Source organism: Apostichopus japonicus, chromosome 12, assembly GCF_037975245.1.
Source record: "Apostichopus japonicus isolate 1M-3 chromosome 12, ASM3797524v1, whole genome shotgun sequence".
NCBI classification, from domain to species: Eukaryota; Metazoa; Echinodermata; class Holothuroidea; order Aspidochirotida; family Stichopodidae; genus Apostichopus; species Apostichopus japonicus.
Window position 1 is genome coordinate 13011463 of NC_092572.1, and position 19523 is coordinate 13030985.

Sequence of the window (19523 nt, forward strand, 5' to 3'; positions counted from 1 at the left end):
TATTATCAAATCTCTCGTTCTTTGTATCCCTCAGGACTTTACTGGTGGAGTAAACTACACCAGATTACAAGCTCAGATGGGAGAGGCCTTAAGGCCTCTCCCATCTGAGCAAGACGGTAATTACCGTCTTGCTGATGAGATCGAAGCAAGGAAAATGGCTGATCAAGCTAAACAGGCCAAGCAACCAAAAAGCGTAAAAAGAAAACCCGTCGTTCAAGGAAACCAAATTGCCATTATTAATAAGTGTTTATTCGACTTTGTTTAAAGGCAAAAGATTTTTTTTCAAAAATTAATAAAAACAATATATATATCGGTAATTCCTTTGTTTTTGTCCTTATTGTTGCGTTGGATCAGGTGGTGTAATTCCGGGGTCCAGACAGAATATTACAAAAGGCTATTCAGGGTGTACAGTACTTAAATCTTTAACGTATCTGTGGTGCAACTTAAATTCAAGAAGAAAATCCTTCAAAATTTGTATTAAAATTGCAAAATAGCACCATTTCTCATCTATGCGCCCAATATTTTACCAGAATTAAAGGAAATGATCGAGCTACCCCTCCTCTTAATTAGACTCCTCCCCTGGACGACATAACATCTTAGCACCCCAATATTGAATGGAAATGCGATCCTGCAATCGGCTAATTCTTAGGCCCAGGTTAAATACAGGGTCCTATCTGTTATCAAACTGGTAAGTATACATGCACGATCAATATGAACCATAGAGCAGAATATAAGAACTTATATTATATATATGATATGAACACAGAACAGTGACTTCTATGGCATAGACGTGCTTGCCATAGACGTGCCATTTTCATTACGCTACAAGCGTTACACTCTCTGAATACCTTTTATAAAAGTTTCATGCTGACAACTGTTCCATTTCATCGAAGTACCCAATAAGCGAGAAAACAGTTTGTGTGAAATTGAAAGTGCTAAGTCGGTCACTCGTTGTTCGTTACAAGACGAAGGCCTAAGCATATTGTTCATTGCAAGTTATGTCTCAGATAGGCCAAGGCTATGTGCAGATGGCCTGTGGCATAACAAATGCAGTCTGAACGGTATGTTCGAGAATTTCGAGTGGTGGAATAGGAAACAGCCCACAATTGAGGGTACCAGCACAACCTACTGCCACGGTTATTTTGACTGTCCCATTACTTAGTACATAGTAGTGTAGGCTAGACCTTGCCAATTCTTCTCTTGTAGGTTAGGCCTACACATTAATCGCCGTGGGAAATGTCAATTCTGAGATCTGCAAGGAACTAACGTCTAAAATTACAGCGTAACTAAAGGTTTGTTTTGTGCAGTATAATCAGGCCTAGCCAAGCTTCATAAATTTGAGAAGTAACAATGCTCACTTACTGTAGCTCTGGCAGTGACAGAAAGACACTGACCACAGTTAGTTTGGCCTAGGCCTATGTTAGGCTTGTAATGTGAACATTATAATCCTGTAATTTATAAAGTTAGAACAGGCTATGTGCCCTGTAGTATGGATCATTTGAATTGTCAAATGTGAAAATGTACTTGAAATTACTAATCTTGGTGAATAATTCATATGAAAAGTCCAGGAAACTATAGTTTAAAGCCGAAGGCATATATGCTATTGTGTGCTGATTTGCTACAATTTGTTGGTACCATGGATTATAGCTGTTTGAGGGAAAGACAAGATACATAATGCCTGTTCCTTTAATTCTTTCTGGGGTCTGCATGAAAATAGGGGCCTTATTCACCTCATCAAAGCTCATACGCACAGTTCACATAATACTAGGCCTATTTTCCTTAGTAATCTATTAAAGTGAAGATTCAGAGAAATAAATTGTGAGAGCACAACTATCAGTTTTCAGTGAATTATTTGTACCAGAGTATTGCATTTATTATTCTCAATTAATATTTCATGGTTTGCACTTAAATGCAATGCATACTGTAATTACCTACAATCGATAATGAAATTAATTGTTTCCAACTTTTCTACTTGGAATTTGAACTCCAACGAATGTTGGCAGATGTGAAGTTTCCATGACAGCTTACTGCAAGAATACTGCCTAGAGCTATAGATATTTCCAACTGGAGCACTGTATTCCTATATTTTGCATTGTTCTGTTTTATAACATTTGAATTTCACTCTTTGGGAAACTAAACGAACATTCAACAAGTACTAATGCGGAGTGTTAGCTCAGTAGTTACACTGGTGCCTTTCAATTATAAGGTCCCCGAGTTTGAGTCACTCCAAGATTAATGTATGTTGTCCAGTTACAGACAATTTGCAATTCATATACATGGACGCTAAATATGAATGTAAGAGACTGACTTCGGTAAGCTTGCAGCTTTGATTAGCCAATGATGGCTTCTTCGTGAGTTCCTGCTTGCAGTAGGATCTAAATACATAATATGACTACTGAATTACTTGCCCTGGACCACCTAGTTTTTTTTTCTCAATAGTTCAAAGATATAGTGTTACATATATTCCTTTTGTACACACAGTGATCCTACCTGTCTCAATAAGATGCTGTATTGAACTTATCTCATTTATTACTTACATAAATGTTATTATATAATAGCTTGTAATTTAAGTTAATTTTAATAATCTAACTTTCATCATTTTTCAGAACAATGGATCTAAAGACTGTGCTAACATCATCTCCAGGAAAAATAATCCTTCACGGTGAGCATGCCGTTGTACATGGAACCACTGCCCTGGCTTCTAGTCTCAACTTACGATCGTACTTACAGCTGATCTCCTCTCCAGATGCAATCACTTTGAACTTCCCAGATCTTGATCTCCAGGGGACTTGGGATAGTAAAACAACGGATGAAACTTTCTCCGCGCTTGTCAAGTACGGAGACGACGGCGATGCTTTTCTGGACGATGTAGCTTTGGAAAGTCTGAAAGAGTTTGCAGGTCTCAGCGACGATGTAACCACGAAAAACTTAGCAGTCATAGCCTTTCTCTATCTCTACATCTGTATCTTCAAATCAAAGTCCTTGTCAGAGTTGCCAGGGTTAAAAGCTCTCGCTACATCTAACCTGCCGACAGGTGCGGGCCTTGGCTCTTCGGCTGCCTTCTCCTCCTCCCTGGCCGCGGGACTTCTTCTAGTCTCGGGTACCATTCCTGTACCATCGGATGGGACCGATTGGACCAAAGGTCATTACCAGGTCATCAACAGATGGGCCTATCAAGGCGAGAGAGTTATCCATGGTAACCCATCGGGTATAGATAATGCTGTCAGCGTGTCCGGAGGTGCTCTACGATACAGAGCAAAAGTTTTTGAACCGTTGGACGAAATGCCTAGTCTGAAAATTTTGCTCGTCAATACTAATGTAGCTAGAAGTACCAAGGTGCTGGTAGCTGGAGTGAAAGACAGACTTGAGAAATACCCTGGAGTCATCAGACCAGTCTTCAATGCCATAGAGGATATATCACAGAGATGTCAGTCCGTTCTCGCTTCACTTAGGAAGATCGAAAACGTCACTTCGGAAAGTCGGGATAACTCCAGCAACTGTTGCGAACTTTATCAGACGATGGAAGAGCTTATCGACATGAATCAATCATTCTTAAAGATTTTAGGGGTATCTCACCAAACTATCGAACATATCTGTTCTGTGACCGCCGAATTTGATATTCACTCAAAACTGACGGGTGCAGGGGGTGGAGGTTGTGTGTTTGCCCTCGTACGACCAGACTTCTCAGAGGAGACTCTGAAGAAGGTCATGGCTAAGCTTAAAGACTTTGGTTATGATTCATGGATCACTTCTATAGGTGGAGTAGGGGTGTGTTATCACCCAGATGTAGAGGATGTTAAAAAACAAGGATTTTCTTTGCCAAGTAATTTCACAATTTAGATATTCTATAAGTAAATATCCCAACGGTTTGGAATCATAAGTACTTTGCTCCAATCTTTAACGTGACTCTTTGTAAGTGTAATATCAGATGAATCATGGATAGCAATCACTGATTCTCCAAAATATAATGTTTTGATAAACTCGTCAATCTCTGAGGATGGTACAGTAACTTGACTCTCAGTCACTCGAGGTGGTAATAACTCCGGTTAATGACTGGACTGACCATTTTGTTTTCAGTACTAGTATTGCCCCCAGAATAGGATAGAAAGTCAGAGTAATGGGTACTCAATGTCATACTTCAAGAATTAAGTTAATGCCAAACCAGCATTTCTTCACACTGAGACATTTGATTGGCTAATTGAACAGGTATTCTGCAGTAAACTAGGAACTATTTGGTGGGTCAGAATCTTTGAAGAGAGTATCCTTGAAAACACTTGGAGAACACTAACATGGTAGGCTATACTAATGACTTTGAATCAGGAATATGGCCGTTTATGACTGCACTTGTGGTATTTACATCTGTGTCTGTTTTAAAACAAATTATCAGCTAATAGCTATATATTGGCTTCATTCACAGTCTCTTGTCTTTGGAAGACTTCTAATGTGAATGTTCTCAAAGACAGGGTAGAGTTTTAAAAAGGAATATTGACTTTTTCCCATATTAATTTCCCCATATTCAGGAGTGTTGGCTCAGTGGTTAACGCCGGTGCCTTCCAATCATAAGGTCCCCGGTTCGAGTCACTCCAAGATTAATGTATGTCGTCCAGTTACAGAGTTGTTGACAATTTATAATCATGGACGTTAAATATGAATATAAGAGACTGACTTCGGTCAGCTCGCAGCTTTGATAAGAGGCTTGATAAGAGGCTTATTCACAAGTTCCTGCTTGCAAGAGGATCTAAGAAACATACAAAACATACAATGTTACTGTAAAATTTGTAAAATAAAGGCCCTTGCGACTTGTTTTAAAGACTATCAATTTCTACATCTGTTATAATTTTCAGCTTGTAAGTTGATCGGTGGAGTGTTAGAAACATCTTGGATCATGTAATGGTATACACAATACTCATCAATGTAGGAATAAGAAAATAAATAATGTGTATCTCCAATAACTTCACAAAATTGATTAACTTCACAAAATTGGTGTAGCTTTGGTCGTTGAAGCGTATACACGTACTTTTTCGGTGCTCTTGCATTTCGTTCATTTTTGGGATTTTTGGGATCGTTTTTTTTTATCAAACACCTTGTGATTCGTTTTGTTGTTTATTTGGAGTTATTTTTGTCTGTTCCTGTCATTCTGCATATTTTTTGTTCAATCTGTGCTGTTTTTTGTCTTGTGTCGGTGCTGTCCGTGGTTTAAGGTCTGTAGCGTCAGTGTATCCTATCGTACAGTGTATAGTCTATGTTGAGCCTAAGCTGCTAATCGTGAGTATCGTTTTTCCGCGTTCGCGGGTTTTTCTGTGCCTTAGTGTATTCGTTATTTATTGTCTGTAACTTTCATTCTGCATGTTTTTGTGTTCAATGTGAGCTGTTTTTGTCTTGTTTCAGTGCTGTCCGTTGTTTTAGGTCTGTAACGTCAGTGTATCCTATCGTTCAGTATATTGTCTCTGTTAAGCCTAAGCTGCTAATCGTGAGTATCGATTTTCTGTGTTCGTGGGTTTTCTGTGCCTTAGTGTATTCGTTATTTATTGTCTGTATCTTTCATTCTGCATGTTATTGTGTTCAATGTGAGCTGTTTTTGTCTTGTTTCAGTTCTGTCCGTAGTTTTAGGTCTGTAGCGTCATTGTATCCTATCGTTCAGTGTACAGTCTCTGTTAGCCTAAGCTGCCCGTCGTGTGTTCGATTTTCTGTGTACGCTGTTTTTTTTTTTCTTTGACTTAGTATTTTCGTTATGGCTGTGCCTGATCGTTTAGTCTGCTGTGATGCGTGTAATATGTGGATTGAGTTTGAGATTTCTGGCTTGGAATGTGATTTTAAATCAGCATCTAGTGAAGCTATTGTGTTTGTTTGCGATAAGTGTGTGAAACTTAAGGAATTAGAGGAGCTATTGAAAAGCTGTAGTTGTGTATGGACGGAAGTCGGGAATAGTAGGGCTGTGAGTAGTGCAGTTGCTGAAAGGGATTGTTGCGAGGTTGTTCCAACTTGTAATGGTTTTGACGTGTTACCTGTGGAGGAGTTGCGTGATGTTGATGATGGGAATGAAGTCTCCCAGGAGGGAAATAGTGAGTGGCTAGTAGTGGACGAAGTGCGTGGTGATTGTGATGTGATAGGAGATGGTAGTGTGGTTGTAAACAGCGGTAAGTGGGGACAGGAGAAGTCGAAAGGAAGAATGGTATTGTGTGGGGATTCATTAGTACGGTATGTAGACCGAGAGTTCTGCAGGGCGGATAAAGCAAAAAGGGTCAGGGTATGTTTGCCAGGTGCTAAAATCCAGGATGTCAGTAACAGGGTAAACAAAATCGTGTCAGATGAGGAGGTGGTTGTAGTCCAGGTAGGCACTAACAATGTGCAGAAGGAGTCGCAAAACATTATTCAGTCTAGGTACCACGAATTGATGTGTCGACTAGCATCAACTCGGGCTAAAGTTGTCATATGCAGTTTGTTGCCAAGATTTGACAGCAAGGTTCTGTCAGAAAAGATTGTAACTTTGAATGGTTTATTGTATAGTTTGTGTGCCGACTTCGGCTTCACATTTGTTGACATGTGGTCATCTTTCCAGGGTAGAAGGGATCTGTTCGCCAGGGATGGTTTGCACTTAGCTAATACTGGGGCCTCGTTGTTTGGTAGGATGGTGAATTACTCTGTTGAACAGCTATGTTTAAACTAAATTGGGGGGCGATGAAGTCAGGAATTAGTTTGGATAAGGATTATGTTCCTAGTGGAGGCGATTATAGGCGTTTTGAGAGCAAAATAAGTGATAGTCATAGTTCTAACTTTAGGAGGCATGCTAAGGTACATAGTTTCAGGGATAGGCTGAAGATTGTCTTTACCAATGCTAGAAGTATTCGTAAAAATTTTGCTGAATTTACTGTGCTTCTCGAGGATCTGAAACCGGATGTGTTTGGTATCACCGAGTCTTGGTTAAGGGAGGACATTGATAGTGCTGAGGTTTCTCACCCGGGGTATGTTGTGTATCGTCAGGACAGAAGGGATACTCATAATGGGGTTGGTGGGGGAGTTTTACTGTATGTTAGGGATGACATTGTAAGTGTTGAGAAATCTCAGTTGCAAGGGTCTTTTGTTAATTCTGTCTGGTGCGAGTTGTCCACAAACAACTCCAAGAGGTCCAGGGACGTTATCACTGTAGGTGTTGTTTACCGCTCTCCTAACAGCAGCGATGATAATGATGTCGTGCTGTTTGATTCAATTAGAAAGGCTGCTAAAGGTGATGTTGTTATAATGGGCGACTTTAATTTTCCTGACATTAATTGGATAGATGGTTCTAGTAGTAGGAAAGGTAGTAATTTTCTAGATGTTGTGCAAGATTGCTTTTTACATCAACATGTTACTTTCCCTACTAGGGGGGATAACATCCTGGATCTTGTTTTGAGTTCTAATCCAAGCAATGTTGTTGATTTGACCGGTCTAGGAAAACTAGGAACTAGTGATCATGATATACTAGCTTTTGATGTTGTTTGTAAGGTCGTAAGTTCTATTAGCAAGGAAAAAGTCCCTGATTTTTCGAGATCAGATACAGAGGCAATTGAAACTTTACTAAAGGGTACAGATTGGATTAATTTGTTTAGTGATATGAGTGCTTCTCAGTCTTGGATTTGTTTTGCTGATAAATTAAAGGTCATTATGGAAAATCATGTTCCGTGGAAGAATCGTCGTCGTAAAAGCAGTATGCCTCACTGGATGAATAAGAAAGTTAGATGTGCAATTAGGCAAAAACGTAGAATGTGGAAGTTGTTTAGGAGGACTAAATCTGAATCTCTTTTGGCCAAGTTTAAAATTCATCAGCTGAAAGTAGAATGCTTAGTCTCTGATGCAAAATTGAATTTCGAAAAAAGCATCGCCCTAAAAATTAAGGATAACCCAAAGGCCTTCTTTTCTTATGTCAGGTCTAAGCAGAAAGTTAAAGATGCAATTGTTTCCCTTAGAGCACCACAGGCTGATAAGATAGTTACTGATAGTCAGGATCTTGCAGATCTTTTGAACGACTATTTTGTGTCGGTTTTCACAAGGGAAGATACGAGTAGTATTCCAGATTTTCAGGGGGGCAGTGATAGGCCTAAACTGGATACGGTCTTATTTTCGGATGACGTTGTCTTAAAGGAGCTGCTTCGTCTAAATGTTTCTAAAGCTTCTGGACCGGATGCAATCCATCCGTATTTGTTGAAGACTTTTGCACACTATTTCTGCGTTCCACTCTCGTTGATTTTTAGTAAATTTATGGATGAAGGTTATGTTCCTAGGGACTGGAGATGTGCTAATATTACCCCAATTTTCAAGAAGGGTGATAAGACTAAGCCCTGTAATTATAGGCCCGTTAGTCTCACTAGTGTAGTTTGTAAGGTCATGGAGTCTATTGTTAAAAAGTCTTTGGTCTGTCACTTCAGCAGTCAGTCTTTGATCAGAGAGTCTCAGCATGGCTTTTGTCAAAAAAGGTCTTGTCTCACTAATATCCTTGAGTTTATGGAAGATGTAACAAGCTCACTAAATAGGCAGATGTCTGTAGATGTTGTGTTCCTGGATTTCCAGAAGGCCTTTGATAAAGTTCCCCACCAGCGTCTTTTACTTAGGCTGAAGAGCATGGGTGTCATAGGGAATTTACTGTCTTGGATCGGGAATTGGCTTGGTAATAGGGAACAGAGGGTGGTAATTAATGGCTGTGCTTCTTCTTGGCAGAACGTTACTAGTGGGGTTCCACAAGGGTCTGTATTAGGTCCCCTGTTGTTTGTTGCCTATATAAATGACATCGACGGAGATATTTTGTGTACAGCTAAGAAGTTTGCTGATGACACCAAATTGTATTCTGAGGTCTCTTCCAAAAGCGATTCTGAGAAATTTCAAGCGGATTTAGATAAGATTTTTTCCTGGTCTCAGGGGTGGCAAATGCTTTTTAATATTGATAAATGTAAGGTAATGCACATTGGTAGTAGTAACCAAAAGTTTACGTACAATCTAGATGGTGTGGAGTTACAGGAGGTCTCTGTTGAAAGAGACCTAGGTATCTACATTGACTCGTCTCTGCAACCTTCCAAACATTGTCTTGAAGCTGCTAAAAGAGGTAATAGGGTTTTAGGTATGATCAAGAGGAACTTCAGTTTTCTGAAAGAGGACATCGTAGTTAGGCTTTATAAGCAGTTGGTTAGGCCTCATCTGGAGTATGCTGTGCAGGCTTGGAACCCTTATTTTGCTAAGGATAAGGAAGTACTTGAAAAGGTCCAGAGGAGGGCTACTAGGATGATTAGTTCCTTAAAGAGGGTTCCTTATTATAGGCGGTTACAACTGTTGAATCTCACCACACTGGAGCTTAGGAGGTTACGTGGGGACTTGATCCAGGTTTTCAAGATTGTGTATGGTTTCGACAATTTATCCTTTACCGACTTTTTCATGTCAAACAGTAGTTGTACTAGAGGTCATTGTCTTAAACTTCAAAAGTCGCATAGTAGGATTAATATTCGGCATAACTTTTTTTCTAATAGGGTTGTGAATGAGTGGAATAGTTTGCCTGAGAAAGTTGTACTTGCAAGTAGTGTCAATGGGTTTAAGAATGCTTTGGACAAGCACTTTAAGCATTGTAATCGGGTCTGAGTGTTTGTGTCTTCAGTTTTTTTCCCTCTCTTTATAGGGTCCTTGATGGGGACTTAAGTGTCCCTCCTGATCCTTTTTTCTACTAAACTAAACTAAACTAAACTAAACTAATAGTTGGCATGGTGTCTGCTTTCTGACTGTTTTTTGTGTCTCAACGTCTCTGTCAATTAGCCTGCCGCATCACTCTCATCTTCCATCCAAATGCAGGCTCCAAGTGTTGGCTAAGGGAACGGAGGAGAAGGTGAAAAAAATCCCAATTTGTTTATATGATCCGAAGTATACAATCATGGTGACAATGCATGAGAAGGAATTTTGCCTGCTTCCTAATAACAACTGGGCGGGGAGAGTGCAAAGTGAAGGCGATATGGTACATTTCGTGTGATCGATATTTTTCCTGTGGGCGAATATTTTTATGGTCAGGAAATCTGCGGCGGTCGTTGGACAATAAGTACGATACGATGCAGAAAATTCTAGAATGTACCGGCAACCATTTTAGTTTTCGACATTGCACAACCTTCAAGAATTGACTTCTTTATCAGAGAAACATACAGTGCTTGGCTAAATGTAAGAACCATCCGAAAACCATTCCTTTATTTGCTTATGTCCTTAAATAATGACAAATGGACCACAAGTTTATTAAAAGTGATAATGTTCCTTCCAGAATAACATACTTATAATGCTTATCAGAAAGGGCAATACATTGATCATGTATGACGTCATTACGTCGGCAGCTTTTCAACAGTTAAAAACACAACACGTTCCTTTAGTAGATAAGTGTAGAAATAAGAACCTACGAAGATGACTGATCAACCGTACGGAAACGTCCCACTTTTCCGGGATCTCTCTGCAGATAGGTTCGAAGACCAGGAAGCAACGGAATTGGAAAGCATGTGTATGAATTGTCATGAAGATGTGAGTATCATTTCTGCTGATCATGTTTTCTTCTTGCGTATTGAGTTCATAATAAGTTCAACACAGGTAGTAGTTTTGCGAAATGTATGTGTTTAGATCGGCCCAAAAGGTCGAGATGCCTGACTGCAGTCGCGCTGTTTCTTTCCGTCTGTCTATTTTAAACAGATTACTTTGTTAAAATTTTGTATAAATTTTCATTGAAATAAGAAATGGCTACGTTAGCAGGTGGATTTTTCACATATTGGCATTTTGTACTGGATTTGTTTGATAAAAATATTCTAATCCAAGGTTAGCTAGCTCAATGGCCCCGCTGGATTGCCCTCTCTCAATCTGACATTGACAATCCTTCCACTCTGTGCTGACAGAGGAGCCAGTATAGCTGGCAACATGGATAAGTTTGCTAGTTTCATTGTATTCTGCAGTTGTGCCTGTGAAAGATCTAACATCTCATCAGCATAACACATTTCCCATCATCCCATCATTGTAGGGTACAACTAGACTGCTTCTGACCAAGATTCCATTCTTCAAAGACGTCATCATATCCTCTTTTGATTGTCCTCACTGCGGATACAAAAACAATGAAGTGCAACCTGGTGGAGCTATCCAAGACAAAGGCATTAAATACACAGTAGAGATCAAAACAGAAAAGGTTTGTATGCATGGTAGTATAGCGTTTTGTTGTAAAAGGCAGCCTGGTATGGTGTAAATACCTGTAATTTTTTTTTTAAGTTAATGAACAATAGATGTATATTGGTGAAGGGGTGTAATATGAGGGCTTCTCAGCCTATAGACATTTTTTGCTCTCGAAGGATTGCTGAAGATAATTTGAGTGTTCCAACAGAAATCTGCATCATAGGAAGACAAAAAGCTGTAACAAAAAAGTGTGCTTGCATATATACAGTAGGCTGGGACAAGTTGATTTAAATATTGTCATGGAGATCTTTTTGGCCTTCTGCACACCATCAATTTGATTATTAACCTAGATGCAGTGTCCACTAAACCCAAATTTTTTCACCCATTTGTATCACCCATTTGTATTTTTTATTGCTAGTGGAACTATTTAATTGGTTCTTCCAGTCATGTGAAAAGAATAGTTCCCAAATAGATAAATGAAATATTGTTTTACATATTTGAGTAATTAATTTGTGATCTTTCATCAGGCCGTTATTTCAATGATCTCTAGACTTTTAGATTATTTCTTTGTTTTCAGGATATGAGTCGACAAGTAGTCAAGTCTGACTCTGCTTCTGTGGTTTTCCCAGAACTTGATTTTGAAATTCCAGCAAATTCTCAGAAGGGAGGTGAGCAAATTACATAATTATCCATTTTTTGACATGAAGAATACTACATATGTAGTAAAACCTTTTACAGAGTAAAATCAGGAACAGTTAACCATTAAAGAATCAGTTATTAACATTAATATCCAGATATATACATAAATATTCAGTTATATCCATTAAGCTCCATTTAGTTTGAATACTTAGATAAATTTGTTGCTCATATAACACACACATTTTCATCTAATACGGAAATTATTCATCGTAACATTTCATAATATATTTAATGTTTGTTTGGAATAGTGTTCACCACCATCGAAGGCCTGATATCTCGAGCTGTGGAGGGCCTGGAGCAAGATCAACCGCTTAGGAGGGTGAGTTAATTTATATGGAGCAATTCATCACAATCCTTTGCTTAGTTCCATTTCATATAATACGGTACGAATGTAATGATACATGTATAGCATTTATTGTACACCGAATCATACCATTTTCATCACAGGAGAAAAAAAGGAAAAAAAATTACAAACCTGAAAAGTGATATATACACAATATGTTAACACTAGAGTATTTTCTGATATTAAAAAAAAGAAGATGAAGATATAAATATGTATACAATATTTCAAATTATGCAACTAGGAGAACTATAGCTTACAAAACAGATTATGTGACCTGACTTAGTACTGGCGTAGGCCTACTTTACTTTCAACATTACTCTCTACAGGATTTGTATAGTATGCTAATGTGACATAACAGTCATACAAGTACCAGCAGTTCATGTTGGGGGATGAAACCAAGATTTGTACCCATTCAGAGCCACAAGGCTCTCCGTACCATGACTTTCATGTCAACAATTTATCTTACTGAGTCTCCTCTTCTCTCCCTAACGCTCTATATTTCTCATTTCCTCAAAGGGGTAACTGTCTGATTCTCTTCATTGATTCACCAGATTCAACATCCAGAGATGGCAACCAAGATCGATGAGTTTATTCAGAAGCTGAGCTCACTGAAGCCTCCGTTCACAGTGGTAAGATACAGATCAATACTATATATCCATTTGTGATTCCTTTCTGAAAGTCAAAGTAAATCTAAGCGATGTTGATCGGTTGTAATCATGATAACTCTAAAAGTAAATGGTGGTGATATCAAACTTCATACTCGATATGCAGATCCACTTTAATGAGTGCAATTACCTTATCGTTTTTGTGAAGGTCAGAGTTCAACAGAGGTCAAAGTCTGAAAACTTGTAGGCACAATACCTGCAATAGTAAATCTTTATATGAACTTCATACTGCGATATGTTGATCCACATAAGTGCAAAGACATTGCAGTTTGCATGGAGCCAGCAGTAGTCAAAATTTGAAAATTTTGTGTACATGTTCTCATTTTAAAAGAAAAAAACAAAGATTTTCATCTGCTTTTGCTTTTTATTCTGTTTAACACCAGGTTCTAGATGACCCTACTGGGAACAGCTTTATTGAGAATCCGGTTGCCCCTGCAGTGGACCCAGCAATGACAGTCCTGACCTACAAACGGACCCCTGAATTGGACCAACAACTGGGAATTGTGGTAAGTGGTTGGGAGGTTTGGGGTGTAGGGAAATGATACAGCATGAAGTTCAATGTAAAGAAGCTTAGATTGTTAAACCTCAAAACTGATCAAAGAGAAGCAGTGATGAGGTGTGGCTGCTGAGATGAGAAGTTTGTTAACAGTGTTTTCTCTAGATCGTAAACGTAAGCTAACATCACCTTGATTGCCATATCCTAAGAATTTTATTGGTCCGCAGAGAGGTTAGAATGTTACGGTATGAGTATTTTACATCTCGCTGCACTTAATAGCATGCATGATGCAGAGACGTGTGTTTGTTCTTCCAACAGCCTTCCACCTATGAAGAACCGTCTGGAGCGGCCGGTTCAAACCAGAGCAATGCCGGCGATCGCCAAGATGCTGAACAAACAGAGGGCGCTGCAGTATCTAAAGACGAGGTCTTGACTTTTCAAGTGAATTGCTCGAACTGCAACAGTCCAACTGAGTCACGCATGAAAGTTGTTGGTATCCTTTATATAGTGGAGACAGAGTTTTAGTAAAAGAAAGCCTTGCAAATTAATTTCAACACACATACATTCAATATATGATATCGATATTAAAATCCCAAACAAAGACATAACATTAGCTTGACTTGATGAGTGTCATTTCAAATACTGACGGAGGGCGGCCTAATTTCCACTGTTATTTGGTTTTCGCTTCGCATGTGACCAGTACCATACACAAAAGTGTTTTGGCGGGGAAAAAAATTGTTACGTTTTATTTGGATGTGGTCAATGACCATCTAAAATGCTCCCCAGCAAATTGAATGAATGGGATGCTGATCATTCCAAGTAACATAAGGTACGAAGTTCTGCACTGACCAAGGAGCTACTTATACTCACTCGACTGGGCAATTAGTTAACAACTGTGCTTACTCTAGCATGCAAGAGACTGACACATTCCTCACCAATCAAAAGTAAAGATTTCCACAATCGTATTTTATCTACAACATTTCAAGACTTTGAATTGCTAATGTAGCAATGGCAAAGTGTCTAGCCATGTATACATAGTTGAAAGAGAAACATCATACTTCACCCCCCCCCCCCCCCACTACTTTAAAATAAAGGGTAATATCACCTTTTTCCCTTAAAGTATCTTGTCTCCTAGCCCCGGAACTCATGTTTCTCCAATGTAAACTTTGACGAGGCAACCCTACTTGGAAAAAGTTGACTTCTCTCCTGTATTCAGATTTCCTTAATAATTTCTTTTTAAAGATATTCCGTTCTTCAAGGAAATAATTCTGATGTCGTTAAACTGCGAGCACTGCGGCTGTAAGTCCAATGAGGTGAAATCTGGATCGGGAGTGGAACCCAAGGGAAAGAAAATCACGCTGAGAATAACCGATCCCAGTGACTTGAACAGGGATATTCTCAAGGTAAACTCGAGAGAAATAGAGTTAAGTTTGGCTCAGAATCATCACAAGATGAAGAGGCTAATTTAAGGGCTGGAATTGTTTACATTTGTTAATTTTAATATAAGCTGTCCATCATTCTTTCCCCGAAAACATAACAATATTGATGTTGACCCCCCTCATTCTGAAATCAAAGGTTCGCTTAGCTACCTAAACTGTACATTTTAATTGAATGGAGTGGTGCTGGCGATCGCTATGGTAACCAGGTGATCATTTGCAATCTCATTTGATGGACCAACACTTGATAATTTTGAAAACTATTGCATTATGTATTTTCAAGGGGAATGGAGATTATGGGTTGTGTGTTTGTGTGTGGGGTGGGGGGGGAGGCAACAGAGGGGGAGAGGTAAGGAGGAGGGGTAAGGAGGAGGAGAAAGATTGTAAGAAGAATGATAAAGGTATCTTTAGGGTATCTCCTCAGTTTTCTATTTATAGAGTTGCCTATTTCAACTACATATTTACATCCACATCATTCTTTGCCCGTGGCAGTCGGAGACCTGTGGGTTTAGGATTCCCGAGCTGGAGTTTGAATACTACATGAGCTCCGATGCCGGCAAATTCACGACAGTGGAGGGCATGATCACTTCCATCAAGGAGAATTTTAATCTGGGACAACCGTTCACGTCCGGTGACAGCGCAAGGGAAGATCGGAAGAGAAAAGTCAATGAATTCACAGACAAGCTTGACCAGGTGAGCCTCCTCATGAATATGCAGATGTGCTTTAAGAAATTGTTACTTCACATACAGGCGTGCTCATGTATGCCACTTAACTATCACCATATAAAAGCAAACATTTAACAGTTTCATGCCATCTGAAGGAAAGTGCAAGTTTTGAAGAAAGGAAGCAAATTTTCCTTGGCATATTTATATATATGTGTCGTTATTTCCATTTCATTTAACAGAGTCTCTTCAAAGTATCAATTTGAGAGCTTTAGGAATCACAAATGATTTCGAGTTGGTTAGCATCATGTTTGATCTCTAGTGAAGGCAAAATATGTAACCAAAACAGAACTAGTATTGTTGGATACAGGTGCCAAACGCCTACAGTGGAATTACGACCTTCCTTATGGGTTTCGAACCTCTGGACATACAATCAGCATACATAGCCTTGTTGGTTAGGGTGTCTGCATATAAAGCTGGAGGCCCGGGTTAGAATCCTGGTGGAGGCTGGAAGTTTCTTCACTGCTCTGGATTTTCCAACTAACTACAATTTCTATTTTTATATTAGAAGCTTGCCTATGGATATTAGCAAGCAAAGGTGTGGATAATTGGAGGAGGGAGGGGGGGGAGGGAGGAACTTGAAATCATCATCAAGAATATTCATATGTGCTCTACAATATACCAGTATAATGATGTGAACTCAACGACAAGTGGGAAAACCTTCTAGTAGTTCAAACTGGATATTAAACAATATTTAGTAAAAAGTAACAATATTGCCAGGACATAATTATTAACAACCGAAAGATTATAACCACTAATTGATTTCATTGATTCAAAATTTGATAATTCAACCAATTGGTTTGTTTTTAGATGCTATATATATCTTTCGAAAGCTTCAAAGAATTCATTATCTCTGTATGAAGTTCATAGTTTTAAGTAGTGGTTATTGACCTCCAAGCTCAGTCGGAAGTAAAATGTACTGTATGGTAAATGTCAGAGGTCAATTAGCTTGCATTTGATTCTAATGATTAAATATTTGTAACTTACCACTCAAACTGTTTTGGTTTCAGATATTAGCATCAAAGATGCAAGTCACAATCATATTAGACGATCCAGCAGGGAACAGTTACCTACAGGTAGGGTGATGTCATAATTACAGTCACTTTTCTCATATATGTGTCTGTGGGTTTTTTATAACCATACTGCAAATTTCATATGCAGCCTTGCTGCATCATGCTGCAGCCCCCCTCAGTATTCTACTTTTGACATGATCCTCCCAATCTGAAGTTAAGTAAAGGGTTTTCTGCATGTATAATGGTGATATTTTTGTCGCTGTGTGATCATGTTACTGCTAACAGAAAGTTGAAGTTAGTGGCAGATCAAGATGCAGCGCTGCAATTAATTCTGTCTTAAAAACATTGGTTAAAGGGTGTGAAGAATCGCGCACAAAGAAACCTCTCATGCCGGTAATCTGACCTAGTTTCGAATGAGGTGTAACAGAAGTGTTAGACACCACCATCGATCCCAGAAAATACACACACTTGCTACTGTCGGTAATTAGACACTAGTGTACTGTCAATACATACAGCTACGGTCAATACCCACAACACTGCAGTGTACATAGCAGCGTGGACGTCTCAGGTCTATATAAAAGATAACAAGGTATCACGTTTCATTACTGTCTGCATTTTGTAGCGACAAGAAGAAAACGTCATTTGCAAGCAACGGAAAGTTAACTTTTCAGAGCACGGCACAAGGTTTGGGGCGAGTCTTCAATGCCTTTAAGTCATGACGATGGCATATTTCATAGTGTTTTTGTAGTAATAAGTATTTGATGTGATTTTGATAACACATAACATATATTTTGATATGTTATGTAAATGATCTGTTATGCATTGATATGATTTGAAGGTAAGCTAGCTCTTTTCTATGGCCAATGCTGGTGACATTTGGCTGTGAGATAATTTCATCTGCGATTTTACGGAAAATCTGGACAGTGCAGAAAAATCTGGACAATGCAGGCAATACTGGCAATTCATTTGGAAGCCCTTGATCTTGTAAGAGAATAAAGAGAGTACATGTCTGGAAAAGTGGGGACATGTGGTAACCCGACATATCCCATGTGATTGATGCGATACATTACGATATTACATTACATACGATATCCCATTTGCCATCCGTCCGCACATTGTCCGCAAAAGTGTAAGTTTCATCTGAGGAACCAAATGCATCACTTGTTTCGAGATTCCCCAGCTGTTACCAACTGTCTTATGGTTTAGGAGTTTGTGACAGTTTTGCACAAATTTGTTCCTTTGACCTCCTTGGATTGTATGACCTTTGCCTTCCATCATTACAAATGATCGTCGACTTGTTTTAGGGTTTTGCTTTTATCAAAGAAAGTCGACAGAATAAGCTTCCGTAAAGAATTGTTGGTAGTAAGTTCCAGAAAGACATTACCGTACCTCTCATATCTCTCTTGCCAGAATTTATACGCTCCCGAGCCGGACCCTGAGATGACGATAGAGGAATATGAGAGAACAGAAGAACAAAACGAAGAACTGGGGCTGAACGACATGCGGACAGAAAACTATTAACACCAGTCGAAAATGAGACCATGTATTATATCTATGTGTTTAAAAGTTAAGGTAACCAGAAGCAAAAATTTGTTGGTTTTGGTCACCTGATTTGCAGCAGGGTGAATATAAACTTCATTGGGGCTGTATGATACTGAATTGAACTGCTATTAACTCAATTGTTAAGAGCTGTCAAAATTGTTGTAGAAAAAATCAAGTAGATTAAATACAGGGCTTGGATCCAGGCAGGGAAGCCTGGGGGGGGGGGGGGGAGGAGGTGGCGGGCTCAGTCCCACTCTTTCAAATTTGTGGGGGAATTAAAATCTTTTCCATAAATATATTGGAAAAAATTGACTCCCATAGGAGACCCCCTTAAGATACCTCCCTTAGAATGTGCAGTTTTAATGTATAAAGAATATGGAAGCTTAACATTTAACTGTAAAACACTAGTAGTCTTAGACAGTGGTATACTTGTTGTGCAGCTTTGCCAAGGAGTTGAAAATGTTGAACCATTTGTAAGAAAGAAAGATAATATATTTCATTAATTGAAATAGCTGAAATATATCACCATTTAGAATGTTTGGCTAGGAACATACTTGTTTAAAGGGTGTAACATGACCAGATATAATAATAAAGAGTGCCCGAGACCTCGGACAGATACACACCATAAATATAACTTGTTTATATTCTTTGTATTACGTACATAAGATATTCGCCATGACAGTGACATAGGACTCATTGGATATGTTCAGGTTTACTGTTTAATATTCATGATGATCTGATCTCCATGGTTACAAGAATTACCAATTACTATCACATTAAAGGGTGTGAAGACACTCGCAAAAAGAAATCATCTAATGCCGGTAATCTGACCTAGTTTCAAACGAGGTGTAACAGAAGTGTTAGACACCACCATCAATCCCAGAAAATACACACACAGCTTGCTACCGTCGGTAATTAGACACTAGTGTTCAGTCAGTACATACAGCTGCGGTCAATACCCACAGCTGTGTACAAATGATACAGCCATGGACATCTCAGGTCTAGCTAAAGATAACAAGGTATCACGTTTAATTACTGTCTGCATTTTGTAGCAACAAGAGAAAAACTTCACTTGCAAGCAACGGAAAGTTAACTTTTTCAGAGCGCGGCATGCGGTTTGGGGCGGGTCTTCAATGCCTTAAATGGAAGAGACTTAGTTAGAAAATTGTATGAATTTACCAGTATTTTTTCTCTATCGATGGTCCTGACCTTTCTTAGATGTCATGTGTTCGATAAATTATTCTATGTACAAACTAGAATCTGTTATTGGACTCTGTGGTGTAGTGAATGACTCAGTTTAGAAAAATTCCTTTCATATAAGAGTTCACAGAATGGTATGGTTGAACTTTCCCTAAATTACAAATATATTTTTGTCATGAGTGGAGAAATTGAATTGGACGGGAGGGGTACAAATTATTAAAAAGAGGAACACCATTCCCAGCTTTCATTCCTTTGAAAATG

The 19523-nt window shown here is 38.9% G+C and overlaps 2 protein-coding genes across 4 annotated transcripts; both read left to right on the forward strand.

The window, feature by feature from the left end:
* Positions 1-788: 788 nt before the first annotated feature.
* LOC139977088 (mevalonate kinase-like) lies at positions 789-3884 on the forward strand. Of its 3 annotated transcripts, none has more exons than XM_071986125.1 (2): positions 789-1061; positions 2607-3884. In XM_071986125.1, the coding sequence occupies exons 1-2, from the start codon at positions 1048-1050 to the stop codon at positions 3838-3840; spliced, it is 1248 nt and encodes a 415-aa protein (XP_071842226.1). In that variant the 5' UTR covers positions 789-1047; the 3' UTR covers positions 3841-3884. The 3 variants fall into 3 exon arrangements, with proteins under 3 accessions (XP_071842226.1, XP_071842228.1, XP_071842227.1); XM_071986127.1 differs by having other exon boundaries at positions 790-1112; positions 2607-3883; XM_071986126.1 differs by having other exon boundaries at positions 791-1292; positions 2607-3879.
* Positions 3885-10338: 6454 nt separating this feature from the next.
* LOC139977089 (zinc finger protein ZPR1-like) lies at positions 10339-18257 on the forward strand. The gene is made up of 11 exons (XM_071986128.1): positions 10339-10512; positions 11000-11161; positions 11723-11813; positions 12093-12163; positions 12739-12816; positions 13236-13358; positions 13667-13841; positions 14591-14751; positions 15277-15477; positions 16518-16583; positions 17931-18257. Exons 1-11 carry the CDS (start codon positions 10399-10401, stop codon positions 18039-18041), a joined length of 1353 nt encoding a protein of 450 aa, XP_071842229.1. The 5' UTR covers positions 10339-10398; the 3' UTR covers positions 18042-18257.
* The last annotated feature ends 1266 nt before the right edge of the window (positions 18258-19523 follow it).

Excerpts from the sequence above, each read along its gene's own strand:
- LOC139977089 (XM_071986128.1), top strand. The coding sequence starts at position 10,399 with ATGACTGATCAACCGTACGGAAACGTCCCACTTTTCCGGGATCTCTCT. Across the intron at positions 13,359-13,666 it reads ACCAACAACTGGGAATTGTG|CCTTCCACCTATGAAGAACC; the intron begins GTAAGTGGTTGG and ends TTCTTCCAACAG. Across the intron at positions 15,478-16,517 it reads TCACAGACAAGCTTGACCAG|ATATTAGCATCAAAGATGCA; the intron begins GTGAGCCTCCTC and ends TTTTGGTTTCAG.